The sequence below is a fragment of the Acyrthosiphon pisum genome, chromosome A2, assembly GCF_005508785.2.
Source record: "Acyrthosiphon pisum isolate AL4f chromosome A2, pea_aphid_22Mar2018_4r6ur, whole genome shotgun sequence".
NCBI lineage: Eukaryota > Metazoa > Arthropoda > Insecta > Hemiptera > Aphididae > Acyrthosiphon > Acyrthosiphon pisum.
In genome coordinates, this window is record NC_042495.1 from 83,338,290 (window position 1) to 83,353,983 (window position 15,694).

Below are 15,694 nucleotides of genomic sequence, written 5' to 3' on the forward strand. Positions count from 1 at the left end.
ATATAATATTATACTTTCACTGAGTCTTGGCGGCGCGGTCACTGCAGTACCTACACAGCTATGCGGCCGTATATAGACATGCATATTGTGGGTTATATAAAATACGAGTGCGTGTAATATCGTTCACACTGACACACGTAAAATATTGATAAATACTCGGTCGTATAATATAATATAATATTATGTTATTATATTATAGCCTCTACCAAGCGAGATTGGAGTATGACCGCTGCTGTGACGACGATATCGGCGACTACAACGGCGGCAGGTGGACAAGCGGATGGCGGTGGTGGTGGGCTGCAGTATTGGATCAGCATCCGCGCACGAACCATCGCCAGCTCCGTCGACCGACTATCATAATAATATACTATAACTGTTTCTACTATTATTATTATTATTATTATTATTCCGTATTTACCGCTTCGCCGGGGATTATTTTACATACTAATCTAATATCGTATCAATAAAATATAATATTAAAACAAATCCGTTAGAAATGATGACCACTCCACGACTTTCGTTCAGCGTGCTGACGATGTTGTTACTACTGGTCGTCGGTTGCCTTTGCAGACCACAGGACGCCGGAAATGGCAAACCGGCAAGAGACGGAGGAGTCAATCCACTTGAGAGCGCGACTAGGCCGACGACTCCCTTCAACAGCCGGAATAGCAGACTTCAGAAGCCCACACAAGGTAAAATTTTATATATACGAAACGTAAGGATTTCGAAAGGAATAAAAAACGGTTTTTCGATTATTCTCCAACCCCCCTCGGCCCCTTATCACTAGATAAATAGTTTAAGGCGTTGCAGTACTTATAGCTGGCAAGTATGCCATTTGAATCCTAATCTATTGGATATTGGGTATACTGAATTTTACGCCATAACCGTTTTTTTAATTATTCAAATTTGGTTTTTCGGTAGTGTTGAACACGGGCTTCGACGAGATTGTCGTCGAGTCCAATTTGCAAGTGCACAACCGAGTCGGATCCAAAAACAAGTCAAAGATCATGTTGCCTTCCAACTCGACGACCGCGGCTTCATCGATGCAGACCAACAAATCGGCCAGATCGTTGGTGGTCTGACGCGTGTGACGGCACACTTAGCACTGAAATGATGAGATGTATAATATTATAATATACCTTTACCTGTCTTACTATAATTTACCATAAACCACACACAATGTTTTAATCCGGACAATATCATCATTGTTTTTATTCAAACCACATCGCGCTCCGATCTGCGTTACGTTCGACAATTAATGCAGCGAACATGTTTGTAATATGAAAAAAAATTGAATATCATTTATATTTATTTATGAATTTAATATATTATACTTAATATACGAACAAGAGTCACATAATATAGAGTTTTAATTATGCGTATACCAGCAGTTATTGACTTGTATGATTGCTTATCCAAATAGATACTCTGACCATAAGATTTCTTGTTGCGTAGGTATAGGTTCCTGTACAGATCCATACTGATTACTAATATTTTCTTTCTTGCATTTATATAATTATAATACTATAAAGGTAAAAGTTACAATAAGATTTACGAGATTAATAAAGTTTTAAATTTGTATTTGCACAATATCATTAAAAAAATATTACAATATTTACAATGAATAATCTATATTATATTATATGTATATACAACTATACAAGATTATTACAGTTAATCTGGATTATAACTATATAATAGTGTATCGTTTTAAAATTGATTCTTTTGTGTTTGTGAAATAAGAACAAACTATATTATAAGCCTACCTTAAGAAACTTTGTTTTTTTTTATTATACGTATATATTATTATAAAGTCTTTAATTTCTCATAAATACAAATTAAATAATATAATTGTACATATTATTTGTATACGATTTATAGTCTATAAAATTATTGTCTTATAAATTTAAAACGCATTTATAAGTCTAAAACTAGGTACTTATAAATCTAAAGTTTTGTTTAATTGAGTATTTTAACCACCACTTAAAACAAAACTAATAATTAAAGTTGTATAAACCTATATCAAATAATAATATTTAATAAATAAGGTGAAAAAAACTTAAAGCTATATTAAATTATAATTTAAAACAAATAAGTTGTCCTAGTTCCTACTTTTCTTACCCAAGTGTTATAATCATTATACCCTTAGGCCTTAATTATAATACATATTATATTAATAGGTAGGTACTATGCATTCTAATAGACGAGAGTCATATTTTGACATTGACGTATAAACATAAGTAGTTATCGCATCGCATATATAGATTGTTTTCGATGTGATATGTGTAAGATTCGTGGTGTACCTATGTTTTAATATACAATATTGTTCATAACTTCTGAAAAGAATATTACACGGATATTACAGTCTCGGGTGATCCATTTAATGTAAGACAACTATTGTTCAAAAACTATTAACGTTATTGAAAATATATGTTACATAATTTTTGTAGTTAAAAACAACATTGTTCTGGAAAAAAATATTTATTTCCAATTTTTTTTTTTATCGTTTTCGTTTTTTAATTTTTACTTTTTAACAACAAGATGCATTTTTAGTTTCTAATTTCAATATAGAATATTTTTTAGAAACTTACTTCAAATTTTGATGTTGAGGGGAGTGGTATAAAGGGTGGAAAGCCTCAAAATATTGGTCCACTACTCAGCTCATCGAAACTTTAAAATTTAAATACCAATAACTAATTAACTAGGTACCTAGTTGACTGAAAATTGATTTTTTAGATAGAAGTACTCCTACCTAGTAATATTCTGCTTCGAAATATGAAATTAAAAATGTAAGTTGTCGTTCAAAAAAGTAAAAAATTAAAAAATAGTACAAATAAGTTGTTTTATAACGACTTAAAATTATGTAAAAGATATATTTTAAAAACGTTAGTGTTTTTTGAAATAATGAGTGTTTTACGTTAAATAGATCACTCTTATACTAGCTATTAGCAATGTATTGTATGAATAGCTAAAATACAATATTAACTCCATCATACTTGAAATAATCATTAAAACATTATACAAATGTAGGTACTTAAGGGATTATTGCTTCTGTGATTAAATATGAGGGAGATTAAACCTTAATATTATTGTGTACCTACACGTATAGGTATTATAGGAGTATTTTGACGGACGTATAATATAAACTTTAATAGCAAAACGATTTATATCGTAACGTTACCTCTCAGTAACGACTAATAATAATTGTTTTATCCTATATAAGGGTATACTAAGATGGAGCATTACCATATAAATAGCAACCGAATTAACCATACATTTTCACTTATTAATTATTATACAGTCATTGGTTTCAAGTATCGCATCGTCTATTTTACTTTGCAGTACAACTGAGAACCTATGTTTGATTTGTTTTATATTATATCAATATACTATTTATCGGTAAGTGCGCGTGAAGTTCAATGGTAAAATAAATAATAATGAAACAGACTTTATATATGTACCTACATGACGTGTGGGTACACGTGTATACCGTATATACTCGTTGTAAATAATATTCATATTATCAGTTGTACTTAAGCGTGTTGTTGTGGGTATAAGAACTATTGTAACTCGAAAAACGAAAAACCTATGTTAAAATGCTCATAACACAAATTTATACAATTTTACGATTCGAATATCATATTTTTGTGGAAAGAAAGTATAATATGAAAATAATAAGTGCTTCTCGAGTGCATTGTCAGGATGTAACTAATATTTTATACCATAAGAGGCCACGACCTGTATCTAAAAAAACATCTAACATATTTTAGTTATTACTTTATAATGTTGTAGGAGTAGGCACTGACAGACGTGCGAATCGTGTACAGTTCCAACTTTTCAAGTTACTTTGTGGAATAATAATTTAGTGATAGGTATATTCGTCGCCTGTCGTGTTACTACAGAAAAATTTCGTTAATAATAATTAATATTGGTAAGGTATAATATAATATTTGAAATGACCATAACACGTCTTAATTGAGATTTTATACCGATGTAAGTCACTTAATGAAATATAAATTAATTAATGATATGGTTCTCCGTGCAAATAAAAATAATATAGCCGTACAATATATTATGTATCAATATGTTAAAACAATTATCGTAGTTAATATGAAATAAATAAGAGGAAAACAAGGTATAAGTTAAACTATTATTACATAGAATTTCTAAATAAATAATAATATAATAATAGTGAACAATTCACTATTGCTTTGTGTGTTAATTCTATAATGCTTCCGCTATAAAAAATTATCTATACAGTTTTTTTAACACAATTTCTAAACTCAATTTTCCATAGCTTCATAGAAAAACCTTGAAATGTTTTCCTGTTCTGGTATATTTAATATATTATGTATGTGCACCGTGAAGTAATTTGAATTATAAATTCGTATATTATAATATCTACCAGCTTATAAGATTATTATATTAGGTACATATCATCGCTTTTTGAAATAAGCCATCTAATAAACTAAATATAATATCTTTGTAGTGTAGTAAAATGTTTAGTGTTTACACAGCTAATACGTCATAATAATGCTTTTCTTAAATACTAACATAGAATAAAAAATTACTAAGAGCTTGTATTACATATTGGTATAAACATATTATATGCATGTTATTTAACGAGGATACTAAGTATGATGCATTATTATGTTTATGTGATTATGTATTTTATCATAATATATATTATGCAGAAGTATTTAATTACAACGAGTTTGAGTGGTGAACCAATCAATATTATAACGATTAGAGTTCCAACTACTGTTGATGTGAATTACTGATGTGAATTAACGCGAATCGAATGTCGCAAATCTGACTTGTAAGCTTCCTACGATAATGATTATTAAATTGGTATTATTTTCCATATGCCAATGTCGTTTATTTACACAACTGATTCCAAAATATCAAGCATTAGTAATTAAAGTTTTGTTGATAACCCTTATGTAATATGTGTGTATTTAAATGGTTTAAAAATCTTGGATAAAAATCAAAATCGTAAAACTAAATAGTTTTTGATTTATACATGACAACGTACTTGTCTAACTTATACCGCTAAATTCTTTACAAGTGTCAATCCGTCAATGAGATTAATATTGATCAAGTGTTGTCACTTTTATTTTATAAGAACTATGTAATCCATCGATTTAAAAGTAAAAGTAGTGCCTACACGAAAACAAACATTTAAAATAAAATGTATTGTTTTACATTTTAGCGGTTGAGCATAGGCTGTATTATATTATTAAATACACTCAATGGTGTTACTGACATTTTCAGATATTGCCGAGTCAAATCTTTCATATTGTACGCATAATAATATATGTAAATATTTCACAGGTGCCTAATACTATACAATAATATTCTTTTAACCTTTTTGTCATTTTGTCGGTCATAACTCATAACTAATGACGATATTATACAACTTACTTCGGACAACAACCATACTATTATGTAGTAAGCTACCTAATATTATTATGCAAAATACATTAAGTTTTCGTAAGACTTAGTTGAAAACGAATAACAACAAACACATATTATTACAACATTTCTGAGTTTACGAATGGCAATTACGATTTAGAATGTAGGTACCATTGTTTACCTACCTATTTGTTGTTAATAATGCACTTAAAGTGTAACATATATTTTCCTCGATTTCAATGACTTCTAGACTTTTACTGCAGTTAAATCGACAAACCTATTGGTAAATCGAAAACATCGCTACCTAGATTACTTTACATATAAGTACGTGGGATTATATTTTCAAGTTTTAAAATAATATTGTGTCTACGAGGTGATTATTTTTTATAATATCCTGTACTACGTGTATAAATAAATAAATATTATTTTAGATGGTCAATAGCAATAATAATAATATTATCTATAATAGCTGTTATGTTAGAGAAATATTATAGTCGCCCGTGAAATATATAACGGACGAGCTAGTCACTTATTCACTATACCTGAAGTATTAGAAGAAGATTAAACCATACCCGGATACGACCTGTGGACAAGAAAACTTAGAAAAACACTTAAGGCGTTCGTATATAATACGTATTGTGTTCATTGTCCAACAAATGAGAAACATGTCAACCGCCACGACCTTGGTGACTGAGTTTTTTTATGCATGTTTTGTCGGCAGCGACATGAAATGTGTCAAAAATAAATTATGAACAATAATTATTATTTTTAAATCTATCCAGCTCAATCGGAATATCATAGTGAAATATGTCACCGTCAAACGTTCAAAAACGAAAAAAATTTCAACTTTAGGATCAGCTACAGTAATATCACTAATATCACTATATTCACATTTTATTCAAAACCGAAATCGTAGATCACGGATTTTGGTTATTTATAACTATCTCACTGAAATATAATACATCACCAACGGCTTACCGTGTGCAAATAAAACTATAAAATACAAAGCCAGTCTGTTATAATAATTTATAGGATAAATACTATATAATTTACTGTAAATAATAATCCGCTTTTAGTTAAAACTACGATATTAATAACGTACACAACTGGTTTATGTCTACATTTTGTTAGTTTCGTTTAGTGTACCAACTACTGACCTAAATTAGAAAACTTAATACCTATAGTTTAAGTATGTAATTGATGTGGTATTCTGTTTTAGCTTCGCTAAATGTGTTATATATTTCTTCAGATATCCTGTTTTAGACATTAAAACAACTTTAAAACGCATAATGTATAATATAATAACGTATACCATAATCTATAACAATGTATATAATAATATACTGAGAAAGTATTGATTTATTAATGGTCCCTGTGGGTATACCAAAAATTTTATATGATAGGTGAATAACAACAAATTGTGTTAACCAAATTTGAGCAGTATTAATGGTCCAATTTGTTATATACAAAATCATCAATAGTATGAATCAACGTTTTTAAATAAATTAATTTTATAACAATGTAAGTCCGAAACACAAAACCTTTACAGTTTTTAGGTAATTTTAAATATTATAAATCATATTATAATAAACGTTATTTAGGGTGATAACGATTATAGGGTTATTTTTGTATTTAAATTGTTTGCTTTACGCTGTGCAAAATCTATTTAATTGCTATATTTTATTTAAATTGTATTGCTTAAAAATAATAGAAGGCTCTGTTAGGTTAGGTTAGTTATACCTTACTGTTATTTCCTGCAATAGTGAAAACTAATAATAATTTTCCTAATTTATTATTGTTTACTAAATAGGCTGCAACGCAGTAATTAACTTTTTTTTTGTTGCGTGGTATCGTGGACCGGAGAAGGAACCAAGTTTGTCAATACTTCTTCTAACGCAGTAATTACCTACCAGAGCTTAGTTGCTAATATCTAAACAGTGGTCATCGAGCAACTCACCGTACACCTGGTCAAAGAAAATACTACAGGGCGAAAACTTTATATCAATAACTAACTCTGTTTTACTACCTTATCTGCAGATCCTAAGCGAACCTGAGAATATTACATTCGTGATACATTGATAATTTTTAATTTGTTTGAACGTTTTGATAAATTATAGTAATTTATGTCACACAAGTTTTATAAGTAGGTATAGAACGGTTATGATGAGTATTCCATTATCCCATGCAGGTTGACTTATTTTTTCATCAAACGTAAGTCGTAACAGCTACCTACTTACAAATATAAATAAAGAAGAAATTATAACATTCAGGCAGTCAGTTAATTTCAGATTATTTGACGGATATAACTCTTTGCAATAGGTCAGTAAGACAGTATAATTTACTCTTAAATTTTTAAAACTTAATACTTTTGAAATCCTGTGCATATAATGTTATAAGCCCAGCTTAAAGAAGGTATTTCATAATTGCATGCTTATTTATATCATTTAATTATTGTATACATTTATTGGAAAAAAAATGTTTGATGGGATGTTGTATTTTCTGAGGTCACTAACATATACGGAGTGATTCATCAAGCATGCCACCGCTGTTTTTTCCTTTGATAATAAATTTATTCAAATTTCTGATTTTTGGAATTTTTAGATATAGATACTCATAGACCATATTTTCAAATTCTTGAGTTTTTTATACTACTAAAGGAGTACCTGCGTGGAGATACAAACTTCTGTTTTTCAAGTGATATTCCCTCTTTTTACTGTAAATTATTTAGTGGATAATTTTCTTAAAAATGTTGATGTACCTAATTCAAAATTCGAATGTATAGTTTCTTAGTTGTTAAAATGTTTTTATAATAGTCAATGAAAATGGTTTTACATAAATACAAAATAGAGATAAAATTAGATCTAGTATTTATTATACTGGGCCATTTTTTTACAAATTATTAATATTGATAGAATATAATATTATTAATGATTACAATAATCACCGTGGCCCCCATATCTTATAAACCCATTACCATGGACTTTTTTTATCCTCAGAACACAAAGTTGAATAACTCAAAAACTTCCCGCACGAGTTTTAATTACGATACGTTTACAATTTCAGAAAAATTATCCACTGTTTAATTTACAGTTGAAAAGGGATGTTCTCATTTGAAAAACAGAAGTTTTTATATCCACAGGACACTCCTTAAGTACCAAAAAAATGTCAACAATTTGAAAATATGGTCTTAATGTTTATATAAAAATTCCAAAAATCAGATTTTGAATAACAGCATAGTTGAAGAAAAATATAGGGTGAGCATGCTTGGTTCACCAATCTGTTCATTGTAGCATTCTTTTATTATATTGTATTTAACTGTTAGGTTATTGCCACAGATTGTACACAGTACACTGGTATAGTTGTATGTGTGTGTTCTGTACATTATTACCTATATTGTAATGTACATATTAGGTACCTACGTAGTATACCTACATATATGTATCACCTTCGGTTACATATTATTCTAATCAATTTTATAACATCTGTAACATATATTTTGAAGTAATGAACCTGTTCTTCTTCTTCTTCTTCTTCATTTTGTTTTTCTCATTCTTCACTTTCTCTTCTTTAACTGTTCGGATACGTCCAGATTCTTTGTCGGTATACAATTCATGCATATTTAAATACGTTTTCTCAAGTTCTCTAAAGCATATTAAAATACAACACATATATTAGAAATACCTACATAACATTAAACATGTCTAAACTAATATCACACAGCTTAAGTATATAATTTCAGTTATATTCCATATTCAAAAACAAATTTTAAAAACTAAGTAAACGCTCTATTGTACAGTTACAGTGCATTTGATGTTGAGTATATACCTTATAAAATTGAGTAAATCATATACCTATGTACTCTAAACTTGATTTAAATGATAAATCATTATATAATTTTCATAAAAACAAAAACGGTTCTGAGCTAAGACTTAGTCTAGTATTATAGCTAATGATATATTTTTATTTCAATATTAAAGTAATTTATTTTACTATTTATTTGTATAATTTATTATTATTAATATAAAACACAATTATTCTTTTAAATATCTCATTTCGTCTAAATTGAACATAAAATACCTATACAAGATTTTTAGTTACACTATAAGCTACTTATGAGCAACCTAGTATTACATTTTCAATCTTTTCACAATGGACAATTTGAAACGACATTTATAAAAAAAAATATTTAAAAAAATTTACTATGACCCGTAAATAGCTTAAAAAAAGTCAAAATTTTTAGAAAATTCTACTAGTTATATGTAGAAAAATTTTAAATATCTACAGTTATTCGTTTTTGGGTTACACCAAAACAACAAAATCGATTTTGTACGGTACTGGTTTTGCATGAAAATTTCCTTTTTCCTTTAATTTTTTTTTGTTTTTCCCAGTTATTTTGACAAGTAGGTACTATAATAATTATTTATATATGAATCATTAACTTTATCCAATTTCCTACCAGAAACTATCCCCAAATTAAAGAAGAGATCAATGCATTTTTACTAACTTTACTAGATTTTTACTAAGGTGATGACAGATTGGACAGATTAATAATATTTAAAAATAAAATACACTTTATTGTAAAATCATTGCACTTATCGCTCTATTCGGAATCTAAAATCTTATTTCCTCATTTTTTTTTATAGATACTAAATAGTTAACTAAATCCCGAATGGTGGTTGAAGATTACAAATATTTATTGTATTTTGTTTTGTTTTTTCATGTCAATCGCTATTTTTAAACAAATTAACAATAATAATACATATTAAATTCTTAAAAACTTGTTTTATTTTAAACGAAACCATGTTTTAAATGCAATATAAAAATACGCTGTTATTTATTGTACAATAAATTTAAAAAATAATATTATTTCTAAAAAGTCAGTCGATTTTGATGTATTGTTTCATCATTTAATCTAACCAACCGAACAAACAGTTTTAAAAAACGGGTAAATAGTTAAAAAAGAATATAGTATAATATGAAAAAACATTTTGAAATGTTAAAAAGTGATATCGAACTGTAAAAAGAGTCGTTTACAATGTCGGATAAATAATCTTATCTAAAACCAATTATTACTACTATAATTTTTCAATAAAAATACAAATAAATAAACATTATCAATTATAATAATAAACATAAATTAACAATAAAAAACAACATAGCACACGCATAAAATTGATTTAAAACAAAATATTTGATGTTTAAGTCAAACAACAAAAATAATTCACTAATTTTTTCAGTAATATTAAATTTATTTTAATTTTAAATAAAATAATATATTTTGAATATTATACTAATAAAATTTTAATTAATTCATGTTTATCTATATAAAAAGGTAACTTAATGTAATATTACGTGACGTTTGAAAAATAAAATTAGATAATATTCAATTAGAAATATAATAAATTAACAAAATTAAAATCGAATTTAATTTGTAAAATTATAATAAATTATTATTGTTTTACAAGAAAACGAATACAGCCTTTTCATCGTTTTAATTTGTTGGGTCTTCGTGGTCCACCATGAATTTGAGATTACAAAAACAACACACTACAATATTATTATAATTCAAAAACGTAAGATTTGACGATTTTGCATTATATATTATTATCTAATTTTATGTTATAAAGTGATGTATACTGTAAGCTTAATACAATAAAATATACAATAATATAAAGTCAACAAAAAAAAAAATAAAATAAAAAGATTGTTTGTTACAAAAGTAATTGACTTGAAAATACGAAAAAAAGTTTCACCTAAAATAACAAATTTCCTATCAACAATAAAATACGCATAGTATTCACAATAAATAATCGTTTATAAAAATATATCTAATAAAAAACATATAAAAAAAAATTCTATTGTTTATTTTTCGTTGCCTACAATAAATGTATTATTGTACCAGTAAGGAACGAAAATAATTATTCCATCTATATAAACTGTAAGTGATGCTACTTTTTTTTATATAAATTGAAAGCACCATGTGGTGATTATAGTAATATAATTTTGTCATGTTTTGACGTACGTAAAATCATTAAAAATATTAATTTTACACCTAATATATTTACATAAGTTATAAATGAAAAAGTTATAAATTTAATCCGTATAAAATTCAATAAATATTAAACAGATCTCTCCGAGGTTATGAATAAGGAACATGACATATCGTGTTAATATTGATGTTCTTTAGTACCATCTACCTGTAAAATAAAACATAAATATAGTATGCTATTTTTAATTTTAAGTTGAAAAATAAGTCATTACTAATGATGGTTAAAAGTTTTAAATGAAAACAATTTATGATACATAAGTACATAACTATTGTGGCAAAATCTTACTACAGAAAAACCATGGAAAGCACAAATCTATGTGACGCTAGACTTTTAAAAATAGACATTTCAGAAAGTGGATCATAAATAATGGATGTGAAAATAGTTGGACCTTAATTAGAAATAATCAATAAACATTGAAATAGTCTGACCTTGCGAAAAATGGAATAAAAGTCAGTGGTCTGATCATCCAGGAATCAATCTTACGAATGACTTTTATAGCCTGCCTAAGTCACACTGTTTAACTAGGTACATAATTTGTAAAAAGTACCATGACGTATATGTCTGTATATGTCTGCATTTATATCACGTTAAAGTAGAGTCGATTTATTTTCATCAGTTTCATATTTATCTATACCTAGGTAGATAAGTAGTATAATAATATAACAATCCAACTAAAATTTAACGCGGTGTGTTCAATAGTTGATGTTCGTCTAGTATGTATATTATAATATTATACTAATCTATGTAACATTTTATGGTTGAATTTACAATATGATGCCTAATTTTTTTTGTATAAATACTTTATGTCTTTATGAGTTTATTAAAAGTTAGGATCAATTAGTTGGTAATTGTATTTAGTCTTATTATCGTATTTATTTACGCGTGTTTAGAAGTTTGGATCAAATTATAAATTATAATTAGGTAGATAATATAAGGTGATAATATTATTTACCGAAGCGATGGAATTTTGCTGTGTAGGCAGTTGTAAATCAAATTAAAAATTAATCTTTTAAGACTGGTAATAAATAATAATCATATATTTACAATTGTTTAGATGAAGAAGTACTTAAATATTTGCTGGAAATAATTTACAAGTTACGTAAATTATCATTATTGGTATGTAGGATCTACTTAAGACAATTAACTTACTATAGGTGGGTAGCATTTTTGGTGTCAGTACTACTCAACTATGTAGCATACTTAACAAGTATCTAATTTGATAAGGGAGACTATTTTGCCACAGCTAAATTTTACCAACAATTAAAAATATTGAAAGGTTTGATTCACGCATCTAAAAAAAATTGAAAACCAATGATTTAAATTCGTATGTACTGTATTGATACGTAGGTGGTTTGCCAAGTAAAAACTGAAAACTTGATAAAATATACGATTCAAAAAAAATGGGTGGAACTTTGGTTTGAAAACGATTCACCTTTGTTAATACTATTATTAAATTCTACATTGGTTCTTATACGCTACAACTATTATATAATGCATTTTAAATAAATGCAATTATATTTTATTGATAAAACTATTTGTTATTAATATTTTTTTTTTATATGCAATCTCTTTTTTTTTTTGTTATGTACACACATCATATCGTTACATTTGTACGCAATCAAACATGGTTCTTTAACAATATTTAGCGGAAACGTTTTCAGAAAAATAAATTTTGGTAGAAACAAGAATCGAACATTTTACATTTTTGATTGAACCAGACTACTATTGTGTATCCAGTAACCGATTTTATGGTGGAAAAGAGCCATGACCCTATTAAATTCGTTTTATTTGTCGAATAAATATATTATACATTCAATCGAGATTAGAAAATATACGTGGCCATCGACTTTCCGTATTCGTATTATAATATTATTATTTAGTTAATATTAAGGTTGTTAAAATGTGTTGTGCGAGTCCAGCCAAAATAATGTTGATCTAATTCAATGAAACGTAGATTTTCCGAAGTTATTGAACTTTAAATCAACCGACAACCTGTACGACCTATTCACCGTTACTTGAGTACAATGATGTTAGATAACCTGTTACATATCGTATCATATTATATATTAATATATTATTAAGTTTATGAAATTATTACCATACAGTGGAATTCATATTAAATTATAATATGATAATGTTGGTTCTCGAGTATAGTATCATCAAAAACAGATTCATATTATGTAGGTTTTTTTTGATTATGATTTAAAATTTATACTTTAAGGAACATTATTATTTTAGATTCAACTTATTTATATAAATTGTTGTAATTTGATATTTTTTGTGGTACATTATATTATAATACAAAATGTATTAAATCATTTTTATTTTTAGCTCCCATTTTAATAATTCTGACTACGTTTTAACAGATGTATGAGGTATTATTATTGATTCCCGGTTTTAAACTGTATAGACTTAAGTTCAACAATAATATATACATTCAAAACTATGATAGCCCTCCTCCATGAAATTAATTTAAACACATGATACCAAATGCTCACTTTAGTCAAACAGTTGTTTCGGTCTTGTCAGTGATGGGTGTCAGTTGGCTCAGTTCTTCCTCGTTAACCGGCAGTTGATGATCGTCCTCAAAGTTTATACTCCCCGCCTTATACCAGACAATTATATCAACAAAAAAGGCGCACATCATCAGTATCCCAGTAACACCTGTTGTGAACAAAATAAGAACAGTTAATTGGAAATTAATTTGTGTTTAAATTGTCCATATAACTAGATATTTTGCATATCGTAAGCAAACAGTGCTCTCTATAATAACAAATTATTAGAAATCCGCGCGCCGTCCAATTTAAGTTTTTTATAGTCTCCAGATATATATTTTTGATAAAAAATGTATTATTCGTATTCAATTGATGCTTTATTATAAAATGTGTAAGTATTATGTATACCTAGTACCTATCATCGTCAAGTAAAATATCATAGACTAAGATGTTGCTGCATTTTTTTTTTGTGTTTTTAAAAATGTAGTTATACAAGTTAAATGTGTGCCAGAGGTATTTAAATGTAATTTTTATTTTACGCTCTATCACAGCGGTTCTCAACCTTTGTGTAGTGGTGACCCAAGATATTTACCAATTTTTTCATGCGATCTTTTTATAAATAATGTTCAATGAAACGATTAAATTTGATAAGCATTTTACTGAGTACCAATTATCAATATTGTGAATATCTGATAATGGTAGTCTATCACATTTTATACGTTTTGGTAATTTTTAGAATCAAAGATTTTTTCGAATTAATAGGAATTTATCAGCTGACCAACGAAGACAGTTATTATTTTAAAATACTAAACAACAACCAACAATAATGTATACACCTAATACAACGTAAGCTAATTTTCAAGTTATATCAAAGTATCAAACTCAAGTACAATACCTATTATGATTATTTTTTGGATTATTTGAAATGTATTTTATTTATTTTAAAACACACGGAATCTTATGTTATGTAAAAGTACCGGATTCTAGAATTTTTTTACGTTTTAAAGATAAAATAAATACATTTAAATGTTTTTGTATATAGTCAATTATTTGGATAAAGCATTTATCTTTTTATTTTTAGATCGTTTTGTAAAACCTATTTGGGTATCAAAATCTCACACCTAATCATGACATTTGTTCAATGGGTAGGTAGGTACGCTATAGAATTCCGTATAGGTAAACATAAACGTATAATATAATAATATCGACTCCTAAAGTTTATAATAATAATATTGTGTTTGGCAATCTAATCTTCCCAGATCGACCGCCGCCGGATATTACCATGGTAGAATATACGGAACGAGTCCGAGTTGTACAGAGAGCACGCTCCTTGTTTTCCGCACGTCATTTCCCATATGAGACACGCAGAGTCGACGACCGCTCCGTACAATATGGGGCAAGGAACGTTACCTGTATGACAATAAAAAAATAATATTTTTATAATAATCGTCACTTCTTGTGAAAAAGAGTTCAAAATAATATTAATACTTAATAATTAATGTAATACCAATGATCGTTTTAATATTATAATATAGATAATAGTCAGTCTTGGCTCTTGAGCGTGTAGTACGCGTATGTGATATAATATACATATTATATACCTATAGCCTATATGGCTATGTATGTATGCATGCATGTAGGCAGTGCTCGAATTGGGAATTATTAAGTAGAGGAGCTCAATCCAACAATTTATAAACTGCGTTCCAAGTGCAAAAGTAGTCAACACAGACTCGT

General features: G+C 27.5%; 2 protein-coding genes across 2 annotated transcripts in view; one reads left to right on the plus strand and one right to left on the minus strand.

Annotated features, from left to right (window-relative positions):
• Positions 1 to 302: 302 nt before the first annotated feature.
• Positions 303 to 1,618, plus strand: LOC100158983 (uncharacterized protein). Its single transcript, NM_001161910.1, is given in 2 exon segments — positions 303 to 692; positions 922 to 1,618. Coding segments are annotated over 2 exon segments (357 nt in total). The 5' UTR covers positions 303 to 496; the 3' UTR covers positions 1,083 to 1,618.
• A 9,079-nt stretch (positions 1,619 to 10,697) lies between these two features.
• Positions 10,698 to 15,694, minus strand: part of LOC100163813 (solute carrier organic anion transporter family member 74D) — a 51,302-nt gene continuing 46,305 nt past the window's right edge. Inside the window, exons 7-9 of the mRNA XM_003241825.4 lie at positions 15,242 to 15,370; positions 13,964 to 14,129; positions 10,698 to 11,612 (exon numbers count right to left, since the gene is read on the minus strand). Of these exons, the coding sequence (XP_003241873.1) occupies positions 13,969 to 14,129; positions 15,242 to 15,370 (290 nt within the window). The 3' untranslated portion in view covers positions 10,698 to 11,612; positions 13,964 to 13,968. The remainder of the gene's footprint in view (positions 11,613 to 13,963; positions 14,130 to 15,241; positions 15,371 to 15,694) is intronic.